Source organism: Octopus bimaculoides, chromosome 2 (genome assembly GCF_001194135.2).
Source record: "Octopus bimaculoides isolate UCB-OBI-ISO-001 chromosome 2, ASM119413v2, whole genome shotgun sequence".
Classification (NCBI taxonomy): Eukaryota; Metazoa; Mollusca; class Cephalopoda; order Octopoda; family Octopodidae; genus Octopus; species Octopus bimaculoides.
The window spans coordinates 64,002,585-64,018,056 of record NC_068982.1 but is presented as its reverse complement, the minus strand read 5'-3'; the positions used below and the strand labels follow the sequence as shown (position 1 = coordinate 64,018,056).

Genomic DNA, 15,472 nt, shown 5'->3' with positions numbered 1-15,472 from the left:
CTAAAATTTTCATTGCTTCTTGCAACCTCTTCAAGAATCAACAACTATTGAAGAGGTTGCAAGAAGCAATGAAAATTTTAGAAGAAAAAATGTAAATGAGTGGAAATCGAACCGGTGAGTGTGTTAATTAATAAGGCATTAAAATAGAATGACTTTCCCCAGATACACCAAATTATATATAATTCTTAAACAAGAATATTGTTGACAGTGACATCAAAGTTTCAGTCAGCTAAGCCATCAATGCATAGTCCGATGATGGCTTAGTTGGCCAAAACTTCAAAGTCATTGTCAATAATATTCTTTTTGAAAAATAAGAAATGTGTACTCAAAAGTATAAAGCAATGATTCCCAACATGGGACACACTAAAATTGTAGTGGGGCGTGGGATTCCCCTTCTTTTTTTTTAGTGGGACATGGAATTGTGAAAACCTTTTTTTCACAGCAAACATATTACACCTATACTCAGCCAATCCTTCCATCCAAGCGTACTGTATGGAGACTGTTTGCTATATTATAACACTATTCTAATGCCCTAGTGTGGATATTTCTTTAAGGAAAGTATATAATTTTTCGAAAGAAAGAAACATCAAGTTATTCTCTAAGAGAAAGATCGACGAAAAAAATGTCCCTAATACTTGACTGGAATTTTGTTCATAAATCTTGGAAAGGATGAAAGGTAAAGTGGACCTTAGTGAGATTTGAATTCACAATGCAAAGAGGTTGAATAATTGCCACAAGCATTTGGGTAACACTCTAATATATCTGCTTTTTCTAAAGTTTTAAGTTTGCCTCTCTTGCTTCTTACTTCAAATTTCGATGAAAGATACAAGAATGTAGCTGACCACGTATTCAATACATCTTTTGTCTTGAGTTCAGATCTCACTGCAGTCAACTTCGTCTTTCATAATCAAGATCAATAAAAAGCAATGGCAACTTTCTACTATCACATTATTTGACCATTTAGATGATTTATTTCTATATTCATATTTCAAGTGCAGATATAACTTTGTAGTTAAGGAAGTATTAATAGCTTCGTATTGTTGAATTCCGCTGCACGGCACCTTAGATATGTGTTTTTTTAACCATAGCTTCTAGTCAACCAAAGCCTTGGAGGTGAAACTTGGTGGATGAAGGTTTCTGATGGAAACCATTCCTGTTCTTTCGTGCAAGACCTATTTTGTTGCCCAATTGAACAGTACCAGCTGGCTCTTCGGTGCCTCTAGTGGAGACTGCTTTATAGCAATAATTCAAGGTATGAGAATAGTTTCCTTGATTCCACCCAGCAGTCTCAGAGGCCCTGAAATCTATTATGAGTACTGGCCTTCTCTTATTCAGCCATGAAAGATTTTATCCTTGTCTTGTTTTCTATTTTAGCGATCAGTTACTATTCTTGGCATCTTTATGATTTTAGTTGAACTGAGCAATGCAGACAAGCAGCTAAACTACTTGACACTTAACCAACTGCGACTCTTATTTCTTAATAACATTACTTCTATTAAGAAAGCTTGGCATGTTTCTATTTTATTTTGACTCTTAAGTAAATCTGTATAGTTGTATTAAGAACAAATTTAGAATGGGCCATATGCTTTGTGCAAATCTCTAGTAATGTATTGCTTGGACAATTTCTGGATTTGTTCCAACTCTATCTTAAACCAAACACATGGCTTTAATCCCATCAATATCTACAGACATTATATAAATATTTCTATTTTGATCTTGATTTGTGAGAAATGGTGTAATCATTTTTATTGACAAAAATAAAAAAAAATGGCAAGATGTTTTCCATAGGGGAAAGCATCAGAATATTTTTTAAATATTGGAAAGAAACCAAATAATACATGAGGTGCATCGTTATTTAGAGAGAAAGGGAAAAGAAGGAAAGAAAGAGAGAGAGCGAGAGGGAAATGGAGAGAGAGAGAGAGAGAGAGAGAGAAAGAGAAAGAAAGAGAGAAATATTTCAAATATGCTCACTTCTGCTTAAGGTTATTTTCTCTCTTTTATCTGTTGCCAAAATATTTAAATCCCAATGAAGCAATGTATTTAGTTTCAAATAGATAGAACAGAGCGTTCTGAATACTTGATAATTGTTGTCTCATTTTTGTGGGATGTTCTCAGACATGTGGAGAAACTCAGCCCTGAAATCAATAAATTTATTCATTTGATCAAAAAATTTAACTTGAGAATATTGTTGGGCAATTGACTATTAAACTGTTTGTAAAACCAATTTATAAAGCCAGAGCTCTGTCTGTTTTTCTGGCGAAATATACTACCCAAATTCATGAAACTTGCCTCTTTATAGGATATAAAATAGAAAGCATTGCAACATTCAAATTTACTGAAATCTCAAAATAAATTAGATAATAATTAAAAAAAAAACATACAGAGCCAGAAACCCCCTGTTCAAAACCATAACACTATGTTGAATAATGCTGCAAAAATGATATATTTCAATGATATTCTCATGCAATACATCAACAATAGTGTGTTTGACCACCACCTTTCTGAATTACTTCAAAAACACATGATTTCATGCAATCAATCAACTTCTGCAACAGATCAAGTGGAAGCTCTTCCCAGGCCTTCTTTATTGCTGTTTTGAGTTCATCAACAGATGAATACTGCTGGCCTTCAGTATACATAATGTTCATGAGCATTCTATATGAGATTAAGATTGGGAATTCTTGCTGGCCATGGCATGACTTGAACCTTGATTGCTTGGTAGAAATCCAAAGTTGCCTTTGCTTTAGGAATAGAAGCACTGTCCTGTTGAAATATAAAATTCTTGCCACAGAACCTTCTTCCTTTTTTTATCAATGTGAGCCTCATCCAACATATTGATGTAACATGCAGCATTGAAATGGCCATCCATGATGACAAGTGGCAGCTCCCCAACGGCAAATATTGCTCCCCGCATGACAAACCTCCTCTACTATTCTGCCGCTTGAAATAAGTAAAATTTTGTATACATTTATCTGCCCAGTAATACTTATAACCATCAGGGCCATCCAAATTCCATTTTTTCTCATCGGAGAATAGAACCCTGTTCTATTTACCATCCCACGTCTGATGCTACTAAAAACATTTGAATCTAACTGCTTTGTGGAAAAGGGAGAATAACGGATGTCCCAGCCGCTTCTTCAAGTGGAAACCATAGTTCAAAATTACACAGTGAATGGTGAGGCTCCTACTCCTACTGATGCCTTTATTTTGAAAACAGAAGAGCAGTGTAACTTCTTCACAGCTCTGACAATGGCCCTTTCATCCCTCTGATGTAGCCTTAGTACTTCCACCAGCATGAACCCTGTTGTAGCTTATCAGTGTCTTTCAGAAAATTCTCCACTTTTGTTCTGCTTCACCGAATCTTCTCAGCAATCTTCCAGTTACTCATTCCTTTTGCTTTCAGAGCAAGAATCTTTTCTTGCTCAATTTTGGAAAACTTTGTAGCTTTAGGCATACTGGAAATGTGATCTGGATCATGATGAATGCGACTGAGCTGAATATTTTCTTACTAAACAAAATAACCATTATTTTCATGTGCTATATGCTATACCATTCTACGACCAAAAGTAATTAAAAGGACATTTTAAGAGAATATCATTTGTCAACTCAGATAATGAACTCCAACAGCAAAAGAGCTATACTTGTTGACCCTACTACATCTGAATTCATTTAGGGGTCACCTGCTGTAGTCACAGTTCAAACCAATGACCTATGCAATGCATCCCCACATCTGTATACTCAAATATCAAAAGAAGTCTAGTATCAATGCATACCTCCCCCTCTTTCATAATTACCATTCCTTTCTCTCTTTCCATCACCTTCTACTCCTCCTCACCAAATACATACAGAACTGTCCAATTAACCTTTTTTTCATTGGTCAAAGTTGATAAACAACCTTCAGTTATACATTCGCTGCTTCCAATATTAATGCCATATCACCTGAGGAAATGAACACATGAATATGATCCACTCAATGTTAATGGATACTTCTGACTGTACTATAATCATCCCAGGAATAAGGACTATGATTGTAAGAAACATGTGATTTATGGAAACACGCATAGTAATATATCAAAATATTTGTAAATTCCATCCGTGGATTATTATTATTATTGTTCAGTACTATTATTTTTATAACGTGCTTTCACTTCACTACCGAGCGCAGCTCTGTGTGCCTTGGGTATGTGCTGTGGTTTGCTGTGATGCTCTTATGGTTACTGTATTGAAAGTGTTTTGCGTAGGATGTGTGCAGTGCCCAGTAGTGCAATTTTCTGTATGTTATATATATTTGTAAGTCCTGGTGTTTTTGTTATGTATTTGTCTGAATATTTTTTTATTATACCTAAGGCACCTACTATGATAGGAATTGTTTCTGTTTTTAGATTCCACATTCGAGTTACCTCTATTTCCAGGTCTTTGTATTTTGAAAGTTTTTCCATTTCTTTTAGGGAAACGTTGTCATCTGCTGGTATTGATACATCAATTGGAAAGCATTTTTTTTCTTCATGATCTTTGACAACTATATCTGGTCTATTTGCCTTAATTTCTCTATCTGTGTGTATTGGCATATCCCAGAGTATGGTTGCTTTCTCGTTTTCTGTGACCCTTTATTATTATTATTATTATTATTATTATTATTATTATTATTATTATTATTACTACTACATTTAGGGTGGTGAGCTGGCAGAATCATTAGCATACCAGGTAAAATGCTTAGCAGCAATGTGTCTGTCTTTACCTTCTGAGTTCAAATTCCACTGAGGTCGACTTTGCCTTTCATCCTTTTGGGACTGATAAAATGATACCAGTCGAGAACTGGGGTCAGTGTAATCGACTAGTCCCCTCTACTGAAATTTCAGGCCTTGTGCCTATAGTAGAAAGGATTATTATTACTATATTCATTCTACATTATATGGGGACAGCTCGGTACAAGCCCATTAAACTGCTATTGCCAGTTAGTCTCATTAGGCTGTGGCCGGCATAATGCAATAAGGGTTTTTATATGCATATTCAAAAATGTTTCCCATAAACGAATGTAAAGGATATATATATATGTGTGTATGTGTGTGTGAGTGCATGCATGCATTCATTCATTCATGAATGATGATGATGATGATGATATTAGAAATACAGATACAATGAATGATAAATAAAAATAAAAATCTACATGTTGCGGAACCATTCTGAATATGATATTTCAATAGTTGTTGTTGGCACACCATTGCTTACGATGTCGAGGGTTCCAGTCGATCCAATCAACGGAACAGCCTGCTCGTGAAATTAACATGCAAGTGGCTGAGCACTCCACAGACACGTGTACCCTTAACGTAGTTCTCGGGGATATTCAGCGTGACACAGTGTGACAAGGCTGGCCCTTTGAATTACAGGCACAACAGAAACAGGAAGTAAGAGTGAGAGAAAGTTGTGGTGAAAGAGTACAGCAGGGTTTGCCACCATCCCCTGCCGGAGCCTCGGGGAGCTTTAGGTGTTTTCGCTCAATAAACACTCACAACGCCCGGTCTGGGAATCGAAACCGTAATCCTATGGCCGCGAGTCCGCTGCCTTAACCACTGGGACATTACGCCTCCACTCAATAGAAGACAGTACAGAGAAAAGGCTGCTGAAGAGACAGTAAAAAAAATTTCATTCAAGTTTGTGGTCAACTACTTTGATTATTTATAAAAATTATAAATTTATATCTGTACCCAAAATTACAGATAATACGGGAAAGATGCAGGAGTTGTATTGACCAATAAAACTGTGCTGTCGGAAGTACAACATAAAACTAAGGCCATGTTTGCAGTCTGATGGAGCTCAAAAAGGTAAGCAAAGACAATGGTTACAGTCTAGTGAATCTTTAAAATGTATTAGATTCTGCTTCCTGCTCATGAAAATACTTCATCAATATCCTAACCAAATTCCTCGAGCAAATTGAATCGCAAAAAGATTTGTTTGATTGAAGCTTCATTAAGTTAGGAATTAGTTGCATGAAATTTTTCCTAGGTTGTTTGCAAGGTTTATTTCAAGGAAGCAGTAATTTTGTAAATCTTATGAATTAAATAAAAGAATTATCAATTTATATAATTTATGTTGAAGATGTGAAGGTGAAGGTTGTGACTGGTGAAATAACAAACACCAATCAGAAACCACCATGAGTGCTATGAACATAAACTGCATGAGGAGACATGTTGACCTGGTTACCATAGTTTCTTGGAACAAAAGTAGGGACTTTGTTCAAGATAAGTGTACTTACATGATTTTGAAATGGAGTGAAGTATTAAATCACTTTGATAACTTGTTTACTAATCGTCTATATCTCTAATGTCTGATAATAAATACAAGTATTTGACATATGATTGTATTTTAAACAAAAGGGGTGGGATACTAGCAGTCGAATTTTCAAGAAATCAATTGTCCTTCGAGGTACTAGAGATTGTGTAAGTTTATTGGATGAAAGGTGTCTATATGAAAACTCAGGAAACTACTAGCTGTCATCAGATACTCTCAACTAACAATCTTAACTGCAAATGGAGACAAGAAAATAATGATTTCATTTATTAACCACTAACCATCATAGTTAACTCATGAAGAAAGTCTGCACATGTGAGAAGAATATCATCATCAGGGTCAGAATGAATTTCAATGTCAATAATTTGCCCCAGATGATTATCAGTAGCTGGACAACTTTACTGCCATGAAATTTTGCAAGAAAAATTTTCAGTTATCAACAGTAAGGAAAGCACGACCATAGATTTGACAATAAAACCTTACAGTCTTAAAAGAAGACAGAGTAGTCTCGGCTGGAATGTACAATCATGGCTGATCTTGGTTAAAACAACAACAGCATTTGAACAGTGTAGCCTGGCCAAGCAACTACATTATTTCTCATTGATGGAAACAACTTTAAACAATCCATGAGCAAGAAACCTCAGTGACATTCCTCTCAATTTAATAAAAACAGTATTTAATATAACAAACAAAGGTGACGAGCTGGTAGAATTGTTAGCACACCAAGCAAAATGCTTAGTAGCATTTCATCTGTCTTAAAGTTCTGAGTTCAAACTCTGGCGAAGTTGGCTTTGCTTTTCGTTCTTTTGGGGTCGATAGAATAAATATTAATTGAGCACTGGGGTCAATGTAATTGACTTATCCACCCCCGAATTGCTGGCCTTGTGGCAACATTTGAAACCAATATAACTAACATTCAGGCAAGATCCCAACTCTTAGCTCACCTTTTCTTTTCTTTTATTGCATGCATAAATTTTACCTCTAATGTTTAGGCGGGGTATTGACCACACCAGTCTGTTTTGTCCTGCAAATGTCATTGTCATTCTTTCTTGACTAATTTATTAAAAAAAAAATAGACATACAACTAAGAAATAATGGCACAATTTAGCATTGGCAATTGTAAACAGAGTAAACTCAGCATCTGAAACAGAGACTGTCCTATTATTTGTTTGGCAATGCATATATTAGCATGTATATTTAAAAGAAATGCTTGTTGACAGTTAATGAAAAATATATAAATTCTTTACTTGATCAATGGAATTCTAAAGCCAGGCTATTAATACTTGCAATTATTGACACACATATCTAGTATCACATCATCAATCTTGAAAATAGATTTTTCTAAACATAGATTCCCAAGACTGTGTATTAAAAACTTCAGATAATCTTAATCACATGTTTTATTACATAAAAATCCTGCAAAATTATCATCATTTGCTTAATTAGGTGTAAAGTGTAGAATAATTGAATAATATTTGACTTATTTCAGATATTCTTTCCTATGCTGTGAATCACTTTGTCTTGAACTTTAACCTTGTATAAATCTGCATTCATGAAAGGATAAAAAAAGGACTATGTATTTTGCAGTCTATAAAATTTTTCCATTATTAGTAGTGTACAATTTTTTATTTGTATCATGGACTGACAAGTTTTACATGCCATAAGCCAAAGAATCAAGCATTACAGAATTCGTTGTCTAAAAAAATATTTGGCTCAAAGAACAAAATATTGTTCTTTTAGCCAAACTTTTTGCTGATTAATGACATATTTTTCCTTTAGATAAATGCAATTTAAGTTCATGCCAGTTCTTGCAGTTTTCTAAATGGTCAATGAAAACATTGCTCCTAGTTCTGTATTTTTTAACCTGTTTTTTTTTTTGTAGGGATGATACACAGTTTCTTTCTTGTTGACCAGCTTATAGAAAAACAAATAGATCAAAGTATATAGAAGAAACTTTTGTTGATATAGCTTTGGGTAAAACTATATGACACAACCTGCTGTTATGCATATTGTATTATTTTTATTATTATCAAGGCAGTGAACTGGTAGAATCATTAGCACACTAGACAAACTGCTTGGTGGTATTCCACCCATTGCTATGTTCTAAGTTCAAATTCTGCCGAGTTTGATTTTGCCTTTCATCTTTCTGGGGTTGATGAATTAAGTACCAGTGAAACATGGGTCGATGTAATTGACTAGTCCCCTCCTCTCAAACTTCAGGCCTAGTGCCTTTAATAAAAAGGATTATCATTATTATGCAAAGTTTTTCATTGGTAGGTTCATGCAAGTTTCTCCTGCACTACCTGATACACCTCTATGTTCCTGAGGTATGTGCAGCATTGTGTTCTTATTTTTGTGGGAATTGAAAGAGTGTAGACTCCTTATGTTGCTGTACAGCACCAGTTTGTTTTTTTGCTACATTAGTGTGTGTTCTGTTGTGTGTGACCTGTGTAATGTGAGCTGTGTTATTTTATTTGGTCTCAATCTTGTAATCATACCTAATGCTCCAGTTACTAGTAGTATTGTTTTCACCCTCATGCCCTACACCTCGAATATTTCAATTCCATATCCCACTGTATTTTGATAGTTTTTCCTTTTCTTTTCGCACCATATTTTCATCAGAAGAGATTGCAATGTCTATCAGTGTGCATGTTTGTTTACCAGTCTCTTATTATGTTTGGACAGTTCACTTTGATCACTTAGTCAGTTTGGATAGGTATATGATCCCAGATTACTGTGGCTAGGTCATTGTCATGTACTGCATTCAGTACATGTTTGTAACATTTCTTAATTGTTTTGACATTGAAATGGTGGCAGTGAATGTAGCTGCCAGCTCGATCATGCTTGTGTATACATTCAAATTTGGCGAGGACTAGGCAAACAGAGATGATATCAACTGTCTCATTGTGCTAGTGGCACATTCTACATTTGGTGTTAGGATCCATTTCAATGATTTTATTTTTGTAGTTGTTTGTGGCCAGACATTGTTCTTGTGCAGAAAGAATCAGTCCCTCTGTTTCTGTTTTTAGACTTTTGAGCCATTGTTGACCTTCACGTTGGCTCACTTGTTCTCTATCAAATCTTGCAGGTTATTAACCATGGAGTGGTTTTTCTCCCGATGCCTTCCTAAGTATGCTTTGTAATTTTATTTGCATGTTATTTTTGTATATTTTACCATTTCTGTTGTGTTTTTATCTAAAATCATTGTACCAGTGTACCAGTGTAGCAGCTTGTTTTGCTTTGTATTTTATAACTATTTTGCGTAAAGAGAAGAGTTTTTTCATGTTCCTTTATTACAGTTATGAGTTTTCCATTCTTTATTTCTAAGTATTTGTCCAGTCCAACTGCCATTTTGTGTCAGGCTATTCTATCCTTATGTGCAAAGTTAGTATATTTTGTTTGTTTCTGATTTGGGATGGTGGCTTTGCTATGCTGTTATAGTTTTCTGGTTTTTCTACTTAGGTTCCAGTTTATCATATTGAAGCTATAGTTTATGAATGAAGGATGGTTTGGATTAGCAAAGTATATGATCATGTAATAAATCAATTTGTAAACTTGGTTGTTTTTCTTTATAGGAATCAGTGAAGATCGAAAAAAGAAAATGAAAACAAAATCAGTTATAGAATACCAGCCTTCTGGTTCACAGTGGAAACATGTAGCTACTGACAAGAAGTCAAAAGCGTCGCAAAGTTATTTGTTTGAACTTGGTGTCCCAGCGGTTGCAGAGGACTTGTATGGACATAAATTCAAGGTAGTATTGTTCTATTCATGATGATGTTGTATTAACTTGGTCAGCTTTTGAGCAAGTAGACTATGACATGTTAATATCCAGTCGAACACAAGGATGCAACTTACACATTCAATACAGTAATATTTTTTATACTTTTGTCTTATTGATGATTATCTTATTAACGATTGTCTTATTAATGTCTGGTACATTTATTTGTGGGATTGGCATTTAAATTTTCTATCAATCAACTGACAGTTTAGCGTTGGTTAGCCAACCTTTTATTTTTTGGACATAGATTTATCTTCACTTTTCTCTTAATTTATCTTTTCAATTACGAATTTTACCAGGAAGAGGGTGGGCTGCTATTGCGCTCAGATTGAGAGATCATACAGAGGTTCTTTCATTGGCCCATGTTCCTTGATAATGATGCTGTTTGAAAGTGATTTGGAAGCTATTGCTAGTAGATCAGCTTACAACACTCACTAAAATACGATATGGCTGAGTAAATAGTTATTAGTGTGGATCTTTTTTAAAACGGGGGCCACATTTTTCATTAATGTTTTACGTAGTGTTTTTGGTACCGAAAGACTTTCAAACTTCGTATACTTATCTATTTTGTGTTATAGAACAGAAAAATATTTTTGTATTCGAATTTATTTCATGTAAAAAATTGTCTTATTTCGATAATTTCAACCAATCACTGACAAGTATTCAGTTGTTTATATTTACTCCTTTGGCTGATTAAGCCATAGCTTCGTTTTATTTGCTTTTTTCATTTTCTTTTTTTTTCTTCGTTTTATTTGCTTTTTTCTTTTTAAATTTGCTGTTTTACCCTAACCCTAACCCTAACCCTAACCCTATCACCGATAGAATTGTTTCAGAATCGTTTGTTTATGTAGTCGGCACTTAATGTATATCGGCTGAATGGACGTCAGTGATTGGTTGAAATTACAGAAATACGACAACTTTAACATGGAATAACTTAGGGATTTCTTTTTTTTTAAAGAAGACTAAGAGAAAAAAATGTTTTATATGACACATTCTACCAGTGTTCCAAGTTTCAAAGTGTTTCGTTAATGAAAAATGTGGCCCCCGTTTTAAAAAAGATCCATTAGTGTTTCAACACATAGATTTTGGAATTAAATTCACTGTAAATGTTGTTTTGCTGTGTATTTAAGTTCCGTATTCAGTCTTGTATACTTCCACTGACAAAATTATTGGAAGTCCGAAAATATTTACCTATGAAAGACTGACGTACTATTCATGGGGAAAAGTACATCTTTCATCTTCATAAACTGTTGAATTTTATTAAACCGTAAATGTTCTTTTAATAATAATTTTAGAGTCTATCATAACATTAACTTCTCTTATTTAACTTTAAATGCCGAGCCTAAATATATTGTTCCCATGAATACGAAGTGAAATAATCCAGATGTATCTTCCCTTCAATTACAAAATCCTGAAGATTGATACTTTACATACTTTTATTTACTTGTATTCCATACTTTTATTTGTTTTACAGTATTGTAACATTATTATCATCATTCTGACTTTTTCCTTTCTTCTTCCTCTTCTTGAATGTTAATTTTGAATATATGGCTACTCTGTTCACTGTATAGACAGAATACATATCAGAATATTTCATTTTAAATATACTGTTATCAAAAGCTTTATCTGAGTAATTTTATGTTTGTAATTGCATACACATACATATACTCGCACACATTCATACACACATAGAAATACACACACACACGCATAAATATACGTAAATATATATACGTGTAACAGGGTGAACACATGATACAAGGTCGACAAATATCAAGGAGTGATGTTTGTAGAGGAGGCCACAGCCCATACCAAACTAGCCTGAAGATTTAGGAAAGCTCTGAAGGAGGCCAAACTCAACATTAAGATCGTTGAAAAGCCCGGAAGCTTCATCAGATCACAGTTATGCAGGACATGTCATATAATTATGATATTTGTTATATTATTTTGTTTATTTTTATTAACACAGGTTGTTACAAATATAGAAGATAGAAACAAAATGAAAGAGGTTTATACAGAATGGTGTGATTTCGATGTGAATGTTGTCAGGGAAATTTCAGGAAACGTTATGCATATTGTAAGTACATCACATCAAAAAAGTACATTTCAACATGATATATAACCATTTACATTTTCTTTGTTGGTTGATATTTTCTGCTTTTTTTTTTAACTTCCTCTTATTTGTTTCAGTCTTTTTATTTCTTCTCATTCATATGTATATATGTGTTTGGTTTGCGAGATTCTTTATGTGAATTCATATGTTGAAGCATATTCTATTGTGTCTGGGGAGAGTCATTCTGTTTTAATGCCTTATGTAGCTATGTAGATGGCATTAATGATCTAGTTAAGACAAACTCTAGTAACTGTAGTGTAGAAACTGAGAGGAGCATCCAGGACATAGCTGACTCCATCCACCAAAGTATCAAAGTAACTATAGATTATCCCTCTAGGCATCCTAACTATAGATTATCCCTCTAGGCATCCTAACTATAGATTATCCCTCTAGGCATCCTAACAATAGACTCCCTGTCCTTGACACTGTGAACAATAATATGCAGCTCCTCCACTCCTATTACATGAAACCTATAACTTCTAAATATGTTGTTCATAAGAACTCAGCTTTGTCACATGACATGAAAATCAACATACTGATAGCAGACTTAGGATAATGAACAACATGTCCCCACTATGCGAACCTTATGAAACAAAGAAACATGTATAGCACTTCATGCACCGCATGCAATTCTCTGAATATGGCCAGAAAGATAGGGTTCGGGTATAAACAGGAGCTAGGAAGAAGTTAGCATTATATGTAATGAAACTAGTGGTACCTACCCTAGATACAGAATTAAAAACTGGAATCGGATATAGAGAGTTTGTGACAAAACAAACAGGGTGAACACATGGTACAAGGCTGACAAAAATCAAGGAGTGATGTTTGTAGAGGAGGCCACAGCCCATGCTGAACTAGCCCGAAGATTTAGGAAAGCTCTGAAGGAGGTCAAACTCAACATTAAGATCGTTGAAAAGCCAGGAAGCTCCATCAGATCACAATTATGCAGGACATACCCCTTTGAGAATATCACATGCGCCAATGAGAACTGCATAGTATGTAAGATTAACCCTGGCATTAACTGTAGAACTAGAAATGTAGTGTACAGTATAAACGTAGTTTACAACATACATACATACATACATACATACATACATACATACATACATACATACATACGTACATATATACTGACGCATACACATGCACACAAAAAAACAGAATGAAAGCAGTTCCGATAACAGACAGAGTCAATGACTATTGAAGAGGTTGCAAGAAGCAACGGAAATTTTAGACAAAATAAATAAGTAAATGAATGGAAATCGAACTGGTGAGTGTGTTAATTGATAAGGCATTAAAACAGAATGATTCTCTCCAGATACAATAATATATATATATATTGAGTCATCCCATAAATAATGCAGTTTTTTCAATTGCATGAACTAAAAGTCGGAGGGGACAGGATAAACTACTTGTATGAATTTGCTATAAAAGCAGGTAGTAATTTTACCTTTGTATGAGGAATACTGAATGTTTTCATACATTACCTGCCTGATAAGAAACTCAGACATTCCCATGTCCCTGGTGATGGACCTGATTGACTTGGAGGGATCGTTGTCAATCAGGGCCTGGATCTCACCAACAAATTCAGGAATTCTTTTCTTATCAGAACGATCAGAGAGAGTTTTCCAAACTGTTGTAGCTTCGTAATCACCATTAGACTCATCCAAGTCTTTCTGAATCCTCTGCACTGTCCTCAGCTTGACACCCAAACACTCTGAAATGTTCGTATTGGCGCTTCCGGTGCGAATGCCATGCAGTTCGTGTTGTTTCCAAATTTCTGGCAGAGTGAATTGTGTCATGGTACTGTTTTTCTCTATGACGGAGCCCAACTGATCCTACTATACTGTGTAGATGACAAAATCAAAAACAATGGGTATGCATGAAATTAAAAACATAAAATGGCAGCAATTTACCCATTGCACCATGTATCTATAAATATACATCCACAGACACTTTTAGACATATTCACGCAAATATATTCATACGAATTTTGTGTGATACATACATACAAACATATGTATACAAATATATAAATATAAATACAGAGGAGTGGTACAAGAAGGCACCAATATTTACTGGAAATAGCAGTCGATACAAATACAACGCTATTGTAAAGCTTCACTGCATATATACTGGCAAAGATGTGTGAGTGCAACAAACATGAAAAATTCGTCTTACCTCTAGGAAGAACATTCGAGAAATGGACAACCGCGAATCAGATAATGCAGGACCAGTTTCTGACTCTTCAAATACATTTGTCAACGTAAATTTGATCAGTCTTCATCAGCTGCATTTACCTAGACAATATTTCAAATGTTGCCACATCAATACCAGTACACTTGCCTAAATGCTTAGCCATTATCAGAACGAGAACAGTGAAAAAGTTTTCAATGAAAAAAATATTGCAATATAAATGTATTACTTTCCAGTAAAATAAAGCCCTGTTCTCGTTCTGTAAATATGTATGTGTATATATATATATATATATATATATATATATACGTATGCCAGGGGTGTAGCCAGCCCACTTATGCATACCTTTCTTTCATTGCACACTAAACTCTGCTTGCGAAGATTTGTTGAAGCAAGTGAAGTCGAAATCGTAATTGAACCAAATTCGATGACAGGCACCTGTACCAGTGGAGTGCTAACAACACTGTCTGAGCGTGATCATTGCCAGAGCAGCTGCCTGGCTTCCGTGCCAGTGGCACGTCAATAGCACCATTTGAGTGTGATCGTTACCAGCTTCACTTTACTGGCACTTGTGCTGGTGGCACGTGAAAAAACATTCAAGTGAGGTCGTTGCCAGTACTGATGGATTGGCTACTGTGCAGGTGGTACGTAAAAAACACCATTTTGAGCATGGCCATTGCCAGTACCGCCTGACTGGCCCTCGTGCCAGTGGCACGTAAAAGCACCCACTACACTCTCGGAGTGGTTGGCGTTAGGAAGGGCATCCAGCTGTAGAAACTCTGCCAGATCAGATTGGAGCCTGGTGCAGCCATCTGGTTTGCCAGTCCTCAGTCAAATCATCCAACCCATGCTGGCATGGAAAGCGGACGTTAAACAATGATGATGATGATGATATATATATATATATAAGGTTGAGGAGGATGCTATATCAACTTTCGCTCCAACATAAATTTCCGGATTATCCACACAAGGATTACTTTGCACGGATTTCTACACGGATATTTACCACTGGAATGAAACTACACTTCAAGTACTGTTCTCTCTTTTTTCAGCACATCACACTCTTTACCACTTCATACTAAAAATATCCGCCTATG

At 35.2% G+C, this 15,472-nt stretch overlaps 1 protein-coding gene across 1 annotated transcript in view; it reads left to right on the top strand.

Annotated features, from left to right (window-relative positions):
- LOC106877000 (uncharacterized) overlaps positions 1–15,472 on the top strand; it is a 29,267-nt gene that overhangs the window by 6,116 nt on the left and 7,679 nt on the right. Inside the window, exons 2-3 of the mRNA XM_014925780.2 lie at positions 9,864–10,039; positions 12,036–12,143. Of these exons, the coding sequence (XP_014781266.1) occupies positions 9,864–10,039; positions 12,036–12,143 (284 nt within the window). The remainder of the gene's footprint in view (positions 1–9,863; positions 10,040–12,035; positions 12,144–15,472) is intronic.